Source organism: Lampris incognitus, chromosome 18 (assembly GCF_029633865.1).
Source record: "Lampris incognitus isolate fLamInc1 chromosome 18, fLamInc1.hap2, whole genome shotgun sequence".
Lineage (NCBI taxonomy): Eukaryota > Metazoa > Chordata > Actinopteri > Lampriformes > Lampridae > Lampris > Lampris incognitus.
The window spans coordinates 26,943,640-26,958,809 of record NC_079228.1 but is presented as its reverse complement, the minus strand read 5'-3'; the positions used below and the strand labels follow the sequence as shown (position 1 = coordinate 26,958,809).

The 15,170-nt window shown below is 40.4% G+C and overlaps 1 protein-coding gene across 1 annotated transcript in view; it reads right to left on the bottom strand.

Annotated features, from left to right (window-relative positions):
* atp9b (ATPase phospholipid transporting 9B) overlaps positions 1 to 12,492 on the bottom strand; it is a 49,575-nt gene extending 37,083 nt beyond the window's left edge. The window contains exons 1-6 of the mRNA XM_056298172.1: positions 12,413 to 12,492; positions 7,424 to 7,597; positions 4,958 to 5,108; positions 3,666 to 3,779; positions 2,745 to 2,853; positions 1,971 to 2,029 (exon numbers count right to left, since the gene is read on the bottom strand). Coding sequence (XP_056154147.1) covers positions 1,971 to 2,029; positions 2,745 to 2,853; positions 3,666 to 3,779; positions 4,958 to 5,108; positions 7,424 to 7,597; positions 12,413 to 12,492 — 687 coding nt within the window. The remainder of the gene's footprint in view (positions 1 to 1,970; positions 2,030 to 2,744; positions 2,854 to 3,665; positions 3,780 to 4,957; positions 5,109 to 7,423; positions 7,598 to 12,412) is intronic.
* Positions 12,493 to 15,170: the final 2,678 nt, after the last annotated feature.

Here is a 15,170-nt window from a genome sequence, read left to right as displayed (position 1 = left end):
AAGGTCAGTACTTTGACCAGAGAATGAGGGAGTACCAGCTCTCTGAAGTCTATCTAACACTCAATAATGGAAAATCAACATGTTCACTTGTCAGAGATAGCTAGATTCCACACTGACCCTAAGGTCACCAGACCGGCAAGTGGATCTAGTGCACTGGTGTACATCCAATTTCAAAGTCACATTATTAGAAAAACTAGAAGGACAAATTTCACTGTGCATCTAAATCGATCTTCTTCTTTTTTCTTTGCCTCAAACTTGCTTTTGATTATTCAGAAAGAAGAGTTTGAATAGAAGACGCTCCTGACTATTCTCCCTCTTTTGTTGTTGTACAATTGAGCATGGGCATATGCAGGGGTATACTGAAACCATCTTTCAGAAAGCAACCAGTAGCATCGGGCAGTGGCCTCCATGCAATCTCTAAAACCTGAGATCAGTGAAACAAGAATGGGTTGGCGCAAGCAAGGGAAAGCAGTGGTGATTCTTCGTTGAAAAGAACTGCGCAGTTCAACGTCTTTTTACAAATCTACACCTATTCACTGACTTCAGAATGGGAACAATAGGCCAGGGCTTGCTAGGATGTCATTGATGCATAAGGTGGTTGAGGCTTTACAATAACAGTTTTTTATTGGACAAACTAAACTACAGTAGGGCTTTGTAATAACATTGCATTAAACTTTGACTAAAACATAAAGGATGCTCATAGAATTTAACTGATTTAAGTTTTAAGGCACAATCTGCAATTGATGCACAGACCAGCTGTCTGCTCCAATTCTGCCATTGTCAGACTCCATAAACATTGTTTGCTTTATTACTTGTAAATGAGAAAACGAATGAATGCTGCATTTCTTTCAATTCCTTTATAATCTTTTAATTCCTTTTGATCGTCTCCATTTCTCAAGAAAATTCACAATGTTGACCCGATGGTGAGATATGTCATGTTTCTTTCATGGTCACAGGACTCCACATAACCATGGCTGTGCATGCCATTATGAATTGTAAATAAAATTTAACTTCATTTCATTTCATTTAGTGCTATGAAATCAAGCATTCCCATTAAAGTTCATCTACAGAGAGCACTAAAATTCATCATGGCCATAACTGGCATACAATGCAACTAAATTTTTCCTCATTTACTTTGGCCATATGGCTCACACAAGAATGGGCATGGTGGAACAAGGCCTAATATGTCAACTTAAAGAGTGATTAGCCCCAACTGAATGACAATGACAGCATTTTACTGGTCCATACATGGGGTGAGAACGGATAAATCCTCTGATAACAGAAAAGTATGTTTGTCCTTCAAATTCACTCAATCATTCACCACACCGACTTAATCTGAATCAGGGTCACAGAAGTCTGAAGCCTATACCAACGGGCACTGCATTGAAGGTGGATGGGCATCTCAGAGAGGGTGCCAGTCCACTAAAGAATACAGACATATCATTCACATTTACATCTATGGGCAATTTGAAATCTCCAATGCACCCGATTTGCATGTCTTTGAACTGTGGGAGGAAACCAAAGCACAAGGAGGAAACTCATGCCAACACTGTGTTACTCACCACTTATACCACCAATGTGGTATCACCCCATCCCCCAAAAGCAAACATGAAATAATTTGGAAAGCCAAAAATGGACTCTTTGTTGCACAGGAATCTGACAAACACCAATAGCCACGGCTGATCATTGTGGTCACAATATTAGGCAAATCATTCAAAGAAATCATTTTGCCCATAATCTCAAAGTCGTGTTCCACATGACAAACCGGTTTTGTGTCATGTTACCTACAGCATTAAGAGGTAGCAGACTGTGATAATGACATAACATAATGGACTATGGGATCATAAAATCTAGGATGGTAATGTTTTCTAGTTGAAAACTCAGCCTATCTGCCTTGTTGGCTAGTGTCCAAGATCAATCTCTGTTCCAACCTTGTACGCAGTCATCCATAGAGGAAACTGAAGCCTCACCTTCTCAACAATGATCAAATCTCCAACTTGTATGTCAGAACTCTTCACTTGAGTTTTACCTGGGGAAAGGGAACAGAAATTACAGAGAGAGAGAGAAAAAAAAAGATCAAGCCAAATTCAGACAATAATTCTAAGGGCATAATTAAAAGAGACAGACAATTAACTAGATGTGCTTGAAATGTTTTAACAGGGGTGAAATAAAACGCTTACTCTTAAACCACAACTGGTCCCCCCCCCAACGTTGCTTTTCTCATTCTCCCTTAGTTTCTGAGAGATTGATTACCTCGGCCATGCAAATGTAATACCCCTCTGTTTTGATCTCTGGTCTGAGGCATGGACAAAAACAACGGCACACTGGGGTCACTCTCAATTATACCAACTCAATATCCTCCATGTCTCCTTCTCCTCTTGCGCAGTCAACCACGCACAAGTGTGTTGGCATGCGCACATGCACAGCGTGTGAGAGTTGCATCCCCCGGTCGCAGTCATAGATATTGCACAGAGGGATTTACCACACGTTCAACAGAGGGATAGATCTTAGATCATACAGTCTTGAGAAATTGGAGGAAAAAAAAATCAATGCAATTACAGCTAGAGGAATGACTTTTGTTACAAGTGAAGATCCAATGGAGTGGCGTCCCTTAATTGCATGGGGAAAAAGCTTGACCATACGCTGTATACACTGGATATATCCATTACTGTGAAATCAGCAATTGGTTACAGGCATTAGGAAAAATACCAATCGATCTCTTTCCCCCTCTCCCTTCCTCTTACCACGCACGGTGAGCTTGCTGTAGAGTTGGGAGTTCATCTCTTTGTCCCGCTGGTAGCGTCGGACCTCGTCTACCAACTCTCGTATCATGGTGACAGCTAATACAAAACCCTAGGAAGTGAGGGGGTGTCAAAGAATATCCAGGAAAGATTACCGCTATGTGTCAGCACTTGGAAAGACATGCACTGTAGAAGGCTAGTTATAACACACTATCACCATTTGGAATACAGACTAAATAAAACACAAGCACGTGCCACTTTGTGAAATCTAAACCAAAGTTAGCAACTCTTTTCACAATTGGAGTCATGCTTTATTGGAAATTCTTGCTTAAGAGACCAAATCTGTTTCCGTTGCTCCTTCTTCTTTTAGAAATGTAGCAAAATGAGTCCTATTCAATTTAATGGTTACTATGATCGACTACGACATTCACAGGGGATGACTGTGTGATACTACATTATATTCAGAAATATGGGAGGGGTGACATGCTAATGTTCACAGAATAGATATTTATCTTTTTTTAACAAGTAACTTAACAGCATCAGAAACAGTGACCTCTCAATATCCATATTACAAGGAATCAAATAAACTTTGGAAAATGAATAACCAATCACACCCTTTCCTCAGTGGTGGTGGGTGACATAGCAAGAGCATTAACATCACCACCTTTTTACCAGATAAAAAACTGTAAGTAAAGAGGAAAAGTGAAGAATAAATGAGGAGTAAATATTATTTAAGAGCAAATGCAAAAGAAAATATGTAATATAATTAAGACTTCACAATCTAGCTCGCATTAACTATGCCTCTGTTGTTTTGTTGTTTAGAAACAATTTTTTTAACCATCCAACTAATAGTTTTCATACTGCATCCCCTGCTAAAACAACCAGAGCAGGAAAGAGGGGGAAAAAATAGTCTAGTGCATTTACCAGAGGAGCCCAGTACGTGTACAAATAGCCAATTTTCAGCGATGGCACAAACTGGGAACAGGCCACCACTAGAAAGTAGAGGTTGAGGAAGAACTTGAACTGCTGGTAGAGAACCTGAGAAGGTAGAACAGACAAGCATTGGGCATGATGAGCGATTGTGTCAGCAAGGTGATACGAATGACGAAGACGACATCCGATGGAGGAGACAACCGGGACGCGGCCAGCAGTTGTAACAACGCTGCAGGCGGGATGGGTTACATGTCTGCAGGTGGAAAAAAGATACAACTTAATGCTGTTAACTTTAAATTAACGTGATGGAAACCTTTTGTGCTTTCTGAGGTTGTCTTTCGAATGACGTGCAGGGTGCGCATTTCATTTGGCAGGTCAATTTGGTAAAATGTCAGCGGTTGGTTGTTTCCTGAGCTTTAAGGGTTGAATTTGAAAGACGTTTAGAACTGCTCACCTTATCACAATAATGGAATAAGGCAGGGGACATCAATCGTTTCTCTTGATCGCACCGTGCCAAGTTTGTTACTTCCATATATTGTTTCAAGTGGAATTTACTGGAGGACTTCTTGTGTCTTGTCCGGTATACTGAAATCCTTTCACTAACAGACTATCAACCAGTCAATGGCACATATATAGAGGGCCCATTTGGTTTCTCTTTTGTTCCTGCTATTTCAGAGATCTTAGGTAGCAAGCATAAGGCTGTTCATCTCAGGTTAGATTTTGAATAATGATTGCAATAATGAGTCTGGCAACTAGTCACAGATTAGCATAGCCAATGGGATCGATGTACTGCACTCTATAGTTAATGAACCCCGTGACCTTTAGGGAAAAATGCACACTGCTAAACCCAATCTGTGTGTATTTAATAATTCAAAGTGGTGGGAGAGAAACAGAGGTCTTTGGCAAGCTGTCGATGAGAATATCTATGTCTTTGAGAGACAGTTGACATTTTATGGCTTGGGCAGAAGATAGGCCTCTTAATTATGGAGCTGTGAGCTTTTTAATAAGGAGCACTGATGGATCTCAAACATTCCCCACAAAGAAACCCTCACTTCAGCGATAGAAAGGAACAGTTAACAATCAAGAGAAATCCAGTGCATGCATTTATTCAAAAAACAGTATTATTTGAGTGGAAGGATGAGTTCTTTGTAAATTCAATACCATAAAAACATTGAAAGCACATAACAAGTGTACGGATGCCAAAGAACATGACACACACTTAGGTGAGACTGGTAGTCCAACACAAGCCCCAAGTCAAAGACATTCTCTAAAAGCCAGCTCACCCCAGGCACAAAGGTGAAGAAGTTGTACTTCTGGTTTTTGATGGCATTCTTGGGGTATTTCTCTTCGCATTTCTCAGGACAGCCAAGCCACACTGTCCTGGCCTTCAGCTCCTTCTTCCTACGACACGTACGGGTGAGGCAATCACAGCAGCTGAGTTGGGGGGCAGACATAAAAAGGGTCCAGGATGGGAGATTATTACCTGTATCATGCCAAATACCACTCAATCTCTTACTTGGTTTATTTACCCTATCAGCATGTTCTGCATGTAACCAAATGTAATTTGGAATGCACATTTTGCTGGTAAAAAGAGTGAGCTTTTATCCTGCTCAAAAATCTAATTAGCCAATAAAAAAAAGCTAATATAGTCGATACAGTTTGAAATTTGGCAATCCCTGCAACCAGTCAAAGCCAAAATATGTTAAGTTTCTTTTATTTACTATAGGGTCACATGTGTAACTTGAGTGAGCTGAGAGATTACAACACAATCAATAAGGACCTCTAATAACCTAAAATAAAAACAAAAGGAAAATAAATTGCTGCTGGTCAGCATTTCAACAGTACCAGAGCTCACGGAATGTAAAATCTCTGGATGAGCGCTGCCCTCTCATTTTTCATAGTAATGTGGCCAATGAGATGCACTGCTGTGTCCTACTTCATCCCACAGTACTTCACTAATGAAATCCCTTATCTTGTCTGTGTTAATTAGATCTTCAAGGCTTCTTTTGACACAATTTTAGAAGGAAACAATTCTCCTCTAGCTCTTGAAAAGGTTAGAGGCTCTCCAGGAGGGAATTCCCATGCTGTTGCTGCGGGAGTCAGACATGCTCACAGAAGAACAAATCTGCTCATCTCAAGACATACTGTATTGGGAGGCCTATCTTGATTTCATAAAATGCTGCACCTTTTCCTATGTGTATCCTGAATAGTTTCACCCCAGAGGCAGATTAAATAACATCACTGCTCACATGCAAAGTTCTGGTTGTAAATAAGGATGAGAGGGGTTGAGAGTGGACTGCAACAACTACATTAATTCAACACTTTGGAAAAAACTTTTTTGACTTCCTAGCAATCTGCTAACGGCTACGCGGTGGTTTATGTAGTATATCTCTGAAAAATGCAAACAGTTTGGTGGCGAGTTACATTCTAAGCGGTTTGATGTAAGCATGTCCTAAACTGGCACTAGTAGGGAGAGGAGAAAAGGTCTGGCATTGTGTGGGTGTGTACCGTCATGCTGATGGACTTGGCTTTTCCACTCTTTAAGCAAGTTGGCAAAACCATATGACAAAATAAATCAACTTTGGTAAAAAGAAATGTTTGTATTGGCCACGGTGTCCTTAGTCTGTACCCATTCGAGTTCAGATTCATAAGAGCGATTATTTGCGCAAATGAATGCTATCCAAATAATATGGCATTTGAATAGGCAGAGCTTATTCAGCGTGAATTATTTGTGTTTTATAATCCCTGGCTAAGCACACATAAAATTACTGGAAAGCATCAAACTGGTCAGCTGTGAAAAATCCGATTTGTTCATTAGTGGGGGGGGTGGGGGTGGGGAATCAATATGCAGCTTGGGGTGGAGATGTGCCTTGATAACCGAATGACACTGAAAACTTAATATTCTATGAAATTCATTCACAAATAAAAGTTACTTTTGGGCATAGAGATTCCATATAAACAACAAACATTTGTTTACAAATGTTATTAAAATTCATTGTGCTGGAATAAACAAATATTCCTCTCATACATGTAGCCAAAATGAGTGTTTTTAGAGGGCAAAACCTGTCAAATGAATCATTAGTTGGATAAACCACAGCCATTCTGTTTGACCTTAAAATCTTTTTTGGACTGATGGTGCGTATCGAGCAACTCGACCAAAAAACATTCCCCCTTATCCTCTCTTTGCACTTCATGCACAACTACTGGTGCGTTTGAAATCCAAACTGGGCATTACTGGCATAGGCACTGACAATATACACATAGAACTTCAAGGGTTGGAAGCGAAATATTCTAACTATACGTTCAAAATAAAGTGACTTTGCAGTGCACTGGCTAATTTGCAAGACTGATGATTATATAGATATGAAAAAGACTTGCAAAATATGAAGCGCCACTGTCTACTGCCTCAAAAACTACCCTTCCAAACTGCAAACAGCTCTGAGCAACATGGGTATATGCAGAAGTGTGTGTAAAAAAAAAAAAAAATCACAGTATTGTGTTCTAATTTTAATTACTGAAATCTTAAAACTGATTTGATACAGAGCAGGGCATCTCAAAATGGTCAGGTTTTCTGCTAAAACTTGAAGTTGTCACTACTCACCCAGATTTGTTAGCAGTTGATCTGATGATGAAATTGCAATGTATATTTTACCAATGAATGGCTGTTGAATGGCATTCATGCTATGATATCTCTTCCTATATACAAAAAAAAAAAAAAAAAAAAAAAAAACCCCAAAAAAAACACACACCTGCCACAGAGGACTTTCCAGCCCCCTAAAATAAACCAGCCAAGGCCTCTCTGTCTCTGGTTGACCCTGGCTCGAGGAAGGGTCTGGTAGTCACTCTCGTCATTCTCGAAGCCTTCCTCCGACATCATTAAGGGCATCTCATCCAAGTTAGAGGGCTCATCTTCTAGAGAGTATCTGTGAGGACAAAGTACAGCAACACATGAGCTGAAACTCATCAATAATAGAGAAAACAAAACGAAAATTTTGGAATTATACCTTGTAGCTAGCAGGATCTTCTACTCTGAATAAGGAATGCTAACAAATAAAGGGTCTTCTAGGGTTACGGCAAAAATAAAAAAATGGTTTCCCCTAGTGCCTAGTTTGAAGGCATCCCTTTAACAGACAATTAAGAGTAAAACAGCAAAAATTGGAAAAATGCATATCTACACATTACTATTGTCCATCTAAAGCTTTGGAAACAGCAGGGGGGGCTTCATGAGTGCAGGAAAGGTAATTGAACAGGTAGGCCCAGGTTTAAGACCCCACGATAGAGAGCACCCACCCTGTTGAAGTGTCTTTGAGTAAGACTGCTGACCCTGTGCTGACCCTGCACTCTGCTGGTTAAGAATCACAAAAAAGTGTTTTACAGATCGTAGCTTTTTGGTTTACAAATTTTCACACCTTAAACCAACACAGATTCTGAATAGTAGAAAGCCGCCTTATTTTGTCATTGTAGATTACAATGAAATCTGTCTTCTGCATTTAACCCATCCTACGATATAGGAGCAGTGGGCAGCTGCAGTGCCCAGGGATCAATGCCCGTTCTTCTTTCCATTGCCTTGGTCAGAGGCACAGACAGGAGTATTAACCCTAACATGCATGTCTTTTTGATGGTGGGAAGAAACCTACGTAGACACGGGGAGAACATGCAAACTCCACACAGAAATTACCTGGGACGGCCTGGGGTTCGAACCCAGGACCTTCTTGCTATGAGGCAACAGTGCTAACCACCAGGCCACCATGCTGCCCATGCCATACACGCTACATGCAGCCTATGAGAGCAAAGCCTGGCAAATTGAAGCACTTATGAGGGTGGATGGTATTCAACACTGAAAGAACGCTGTTTATAGCACAAGCTGTGCAGAGAAAACACAAATGACCAGGGAGACTTACAGAAAAGATTACATTAAAGTCAGTTAAAGCATTTGGTTCAGTTCCAGTCAGTAAGTACTGGAGAGTATAGCCTACCTCCCTTTTACATCACAGAGCCATTTTAAAGAGACATTGGTGATACTCATGAGATTATAACCCTACTATCTTGTTCATGAGGTCTTTCTACAGAACAGAAAAGCCTGCAATCAGTGCATGTAGGTTTACAACATTCACTATGTCACTGTGTCACAGCTGAGGGACTAAGACGCCTATTTGCAGAGTGATAAAACAAACATACATGGCGAAAACAAAGTCAGAAAATATATTAAAAAAAACAGGAGATGCAAATCATTAATTAATAAAGGCAAGATGAAATAAGCACTGGTCTTATGAAACATCTAACCTTAAAGTAAACAGGAAAAAAAAGAAAAACAAGATGATGAGCAATCAACCAACTGGTTGGTTAAAAGAAGGTAAATGAAAATTACAGTCTTAAACAACTGCTGTGATCTTTGAGTCAGTGTGCATCCTACAATGTAACACAGCTAGATGTTATATGATGCTGACTGTAAATCCAGACCACAATGAGTTGTGTACCCAAGGGGATATCAGTTTCACCATAAGAGCTGCAACCTGCGGTTACAGTAAAATCCAGGCTATTCTTCATTCTGTTTGCATGCAGCCTAGCTTGTGCTTCTCTCACATGCTTTTTGGAGAATCACACAGACAGACAGACCAGCTCTATGGCTATGTTTACGTAAAGTACATATTACTAATGATCCAATCAGAATCACATAGAGGCATTACTCAGAATCAGAAACATACACACATATGCATTTATCATTTGTATTGACCAACGATCAAAATTTGAGTAAAAATATCATGATTAGGACATTTAGTATTTTGCTCAATCTTTAAATTTACTGGTGTATGAACACATCTTAGCTGGGTTACTTTCAGCTTTTTGAAATTAAGCATATATAAAGAAAATATCTGCCCACCTGTCCAACCTTTTAGCAGGCGCAGTGGAGAACAAAGTTGACAATATGAGGAGAAAAAAATATCCACGCAATACTGCAATGCAAGAAAATCACTGCAAACAAACTTACAAATAAATATGCAGTGATTTTCTTGAAAGTGAGTGTTGTGCAGGGTGTTTTAAATCTCACTTGTGAAACTGAGTGTGTAAAACATTACAAGACTCAGTGAGTCGGGCGTTGTTTGTACAATACACCACAAAACAGCTTTTATCCAGTTAGCTGGCTGACAGCTAACTCTCAGATGGGATGGCAAATGGGAACACTCTTGTTATGGTGTTCTGCAACAACAAGAAAAAGAAGAAAAAAAATAATCAAGCAAAGAAAATTATCCAACATGCTTGCTTGAAGGCTGTCAACTGCAATGATTGGACGGTGAAAAGGAGAGGAAGCATTAAATGGGCCATAAAATAATTCATGAATACCCAATTACTGGAGAAATCCTGTTATTTTGAACCAATCGAAATGTTGCCTTACTTAGTATTTGTTTACATGTTAACATACTCTTTGCGGCTAATCATTTTTATAAGGGCTCAAGGTGCCAGGACTTTCCACCACCATAAACTTATGGGAGTGACTAGAGAGCCTTCTGCAATGCACAAAGCCATAATGCAGTTTATTCATTAAGTTATGGTTAATGCTTGTATAAGAACATCATGATTAATGTTTGGGTAGAAGAAACAAACAAATGCAAAATAATGAGTGATGATAACAGAAAAAAATGGTTGTTAATATTTCAAAAGACATCAGTTGTGAGGAGTAGATGAGGCACTCCAACACACTATGGATTTTAAGTATATTACTGAGCAAAGGACTCCATATAAAATTTGAATATGATGCAAAGAAAATAAGTGTTTAGTTGATGGTTGCTGTGTGAGACGATGCAACCTGAATAAAATCCAGCTGCATTTGAGCACGCGTGCCTTGTACCCACAGAAAAGAAAAAAACACACACACAAACATGTGAACAAGCATAAAACTAGCTTTAGGGGGGGATTATGAGCTTAAGACCAATGGTTCAGAGTGGTTCTTACTGATACACTTCTACTACAGAGCACTTCTCCATTCAAAAGCTGGTGAAACCTGACAAACCTTTCAGAGCTCCAGCTACTTTTGTTTGTTCTGACATACAGATAATGAGTTTGCGATAAAACGTTCTGTCATGGAGACAACCCGTTATTCATAATTGCACAATGTGTGTCAGGACTTGGCACACCCACGTTACCACAACATGCTTTGCATTAATTCATCTTGTCCATTTTGAATGATTCGGATGCTGATTTGAAGCTGTATGGTTGGCAAGATTTTGAGTCATATTATGCAGTTAATAACATAGAACTGGAATTGAATGAGTGGACTGTAGTCTTTCCCAAACAGACAACCAACAGCATCCCATCACAATATCTGATTGACCTACTACAAACTGACACCAGATCTCAAGTAAAAAGCCTGATTTGGCAATTTGTCAATATTGACAATTTCCTTGAAGACACTGCACTGTCACTGTACATGTGTGTGTTTATATACAGTATGTATATTATATCTTGTGACGAGCACCATAATAATTTAGCCAGCTTTTCCTGGATGCAAAAGAAAACTGAGTGGGGTGTGGTGGCACCTGTCTCAGTCAGCCTAATTGGCTTGAGACAGTTTAAACATGGCTGCACCCCAGACAGAGACACGCCAGGGACAGGGAGTGATGCACGCGCATCCTCTCTCCCTCAGCTAAAGACTTTTAGACACCTGAGAAGAAAACACCTTCGCGAGTCCTTTGGAAAGGATTGGTGGTGTGGAACCGCGACCTGATATTTTAACACCAGCGCTTCAAGCCACCTTGGCAACAGAAATCAACCTTGCACATCCTTGAGCAACACCGTGAATCCCTACCAGCTAAAGTGGTGCTGAACCTCTCACCTCCTGGTGGATGAGAGAGGTGTCCTGTGGGGGTGGGGGTGGGGGGTTTAGAATCGCCTAAATATTAATACAAATAATAATGAAAACATAACTGGGAACTGCACGTTGAACATCCAGTGTACAGTGTTTACCACAAGTATTTTAAAGCCCACAAGTTTCAAAAGGAAATAGTGTCCATGACAAGTTGAGGTGGGTATGACGGACATTTTCACAACAAAAGAAGAGACATGTTCACGGCACAACCAAGCTATGCCAGCTGAGGAGGAATTGTAATTTTTATGGGTTGTCTCATTCTCTATTGATATTGGGAAAGCAGCCCAACGGGCCACTCTGCTATAAGACACCAAGTCCTTACGTACTCTTATTCACTTCGTATATTAAAACTTCAGTTTCAGACTGGTCAAGTTTCATGTCCCCACTTGAAACATGTACAGTCAGCCAGGATGGACACTAGGAGTAAAAAATGAAGATGATGCTAGGCTTTAAAAAGTAAAGGTGAATGCCGTGGTTAAAAAAGAACTACGAAAAGACGTCGGTAGTAGCTGTCACATGACAACACGCAGGGCAGTGTACATTGTGAATGTTTGCCACTAATATAGCGTTATATGGTAACTAGCTCACAAGGTAGTCGCCGTATTTGTTGTAGTGTCCGCGTACCCGGTGATTATTGTAAAGGTAGATATAAGTAACTTTATCAAAACTGGAAAAGATCAAAACAAGCAGCTGTCCAACAGGAGAAGGGACCTGTCAGCGCAAGGTGAAAACAACAATGCTAACATAAGCTAACGCCACAGCCACGATCCATACACCCTACGAGCAGATGTCACCGGAGAAGCTAAATTGAGACATCCGGCACGTTACTATCGCTTCGGTGCTCGATAGCAGACACAAAATAGTTCATTCATACCTTGAAACTCTTGCTGATTTCCGATACGGGATTTTTTTCGAGTTCTTCCGCACCGGGTTTAATGGGATGCTGTCAGCCATTTTGGCTGGGCAGGACATACCGTGACGTCATCACACTCGCACAGCGTTAGGCAAACGCAGATCTCGTTAAAACTGGCTGCGTTAATTTGTTTTGAAAATTGTAATACATTAAACAAATTGACTTTAATGCAGAAAGGAATGGCGAGTCACTAATTGATGCAGACAGAGTCTGGTAATCTCTTTGCCTTTCACCTTTACTTTGGAAATGAGAAAAAGATAATAATTACTAGCTGTGGCACGCTTGTGCATTAAGTTTCTCACCCACACTTGGACGCTGAAGTCCAACTAGCAGATTGTGTCGTGTTGATGGGCTAAATTTGTGTCTCTACCGTATAATTAGTATGGAATATCGCTCGGACAGAAATGTATACGGTGCCTCCCAGATTTTATTATAGCAACTGCTTTTTGTCATTTATCATATGCTTTGTTTGAAGAGATCTCTCGCTGGATGCCGAACCTCTGGCGTTCTGCATGACAGAAACTTGGAGCTGCGTTTTTTGCTCGTCGTCTCCTGTTTATAAAACTGTGATATTGCTTTCGATCTCTACACTTTTAGGGTTATTTAACCGGTTGATCTCTACATATTCTATTCTTGTTACTTGTGAAAGTGCACTAAACTGATCATTTGGCACAAGACTTGGTCCTTCTTCTCATCGTGACCACCTGGTCAAGGAGGCTGAATTTCCTCGGTCTTTTGCTGTTCTCACTCTTGTCAATTTCTTTCAACTCTGTCTTTTTTTTGTTTTTATATGGGCATCCCCCCCCCCGGCACCTGGCCAAGAGCAGGGGTCTTAAAGAGGTTTGTAAACCTTTTTTTAAAAATGTATTTTTTGAGCTACAAATACATTTGTATGGGTTTAGGGTGGCAGAACGGAATGCCCTCATGATAAATTCAACAAAAAAACAAGGCGCCCCACATGGCTGCTTTGAGGGAGAAAATCTGTAGGGAAACGCACGTTACGATCAAGCCCTTCCAAATTACCTGTTTAATATGGGGCCATCAAACATGCCGAGACACATGTGATGTAGGCGACCCATGTGGGCTACAGTGCATTAGACCAATAAAATCACAAATAAAATATGAGCTGTCTGGAAGAGGCGAAACGCCGGCGTTGGGCAACTAAACTCTCCGGACAGACTTGCGAGAAGCTGGAAGCTGCCACCTTCACCCCCCCCACACACACACACACACACGCACGACTATCGCTGTCTTATTCATCTACGTCCTTTTTTACCCCTTTTCAAAACCTCTGTAGGTGGAAACAGGCCAAAAAAGGGGTTATGTACTCTTTAAGAAACATAAAAGCATATACTAACTGAATTTAGCTAGCCTGCTCGCTAACACTTTTGGCTGCAGCACTGCTCTCTTTTATCGGCCTTCTTGATCACAAAAAAGGGAGAGCATGTCTCTTTAATGCAATTTTGTTGTATCTTAGCAAAAGTGACCACATTTTTAGCTTTTTTCTTAAACCACTGTCCAAGCGGGCTACAGAAACTGCCATTTCCTGCTCTGGACATCTTAAAACACTGTTGATCCAGCAAGCAAATCTCTATATGTGAAACCCTGCAGCATCTCGGTTTCTGATCCAATTGTACAGTGAAATAAATCAGGCGACTTGAATGATACAGTTCCTGTTGTTTTGGCATTTCAAAAGCAGAAGGAAAGTAGGGATTAGTGGACCATAATTTCAAGTGGTAAATGACTCACTAGGTGTTGTAGCAGGTCTACTCAAGTCTGGTTTCATCTGGAGACATTTTGAGTGTCTAAGAATTGACAATGTGTTTAATTGTTCTGGGAATATGAGGATCTGACTCAAGTACTACAGTTTTATTTCAAGACCAGTCAACTACACCGTTTTCTTGTCATCATTATCATTTACCATGTCGTCTACTAGACCAACTGCTTCTGTATTTAGGGATTTTTTTATGGAGTGTATAAAATGCATTCCCCAGGCTTGCCTTTTCAAAGACACCTAATTGTTTCCAGATAGAGCCTCGTTCACTGTGCGATGCCCATGGGGGAGATTGCATCAAGCAGACGAGATCCATTTTGCTATGGGCTGCACAGTGCTGTGTTCATCAACAGTGGAGTAAGCGAGCTGTTGGCCTTCGACTTCAGTAACGGCACTGGACAACTTTTTGTTAGCAGTGCAGCGCAGTCTGTTTTGAGGTCTTTGCACAAACCAGATGTTCTGATCTACAGATAAGGTGCTTAAAAAAGGGTTAAACAGTTAATAGTGATATAGCTAACATCTCTATCACTGCATGGGAATCTCTGTCTTGTACTGCCAAAATGTAATAAAACAGCTTTGTTTCTCTTCTTTTTGTTCATTGTGGTACAACTTAAACTTTTGCATTTATTGGAATATTGGTTTACTTGCCAAACCTTTGCCAGCAGTCTCATCAAGGTAGCCTATGTGGTATTTTCAATTATAATACACACCCTCAACATTGCCACACAACTTTTTCACGCACTTCAGTCCAGCTTTTATTAGGCAACACCTGGTCTTGTTTCACTGTGATAAACTCCTCTGTACTCCCCTGACTGGCTAATTTAAAAAGTGAGAGCCAAAAAAAGGCCTGCCTGGAAGAGATAGTGCAAAACCTCAACAACTGACTGACAGAACATGATTGAACGAGCGAGATAGAGGGCCATCCTACCTGAGATGTCGGTAAAA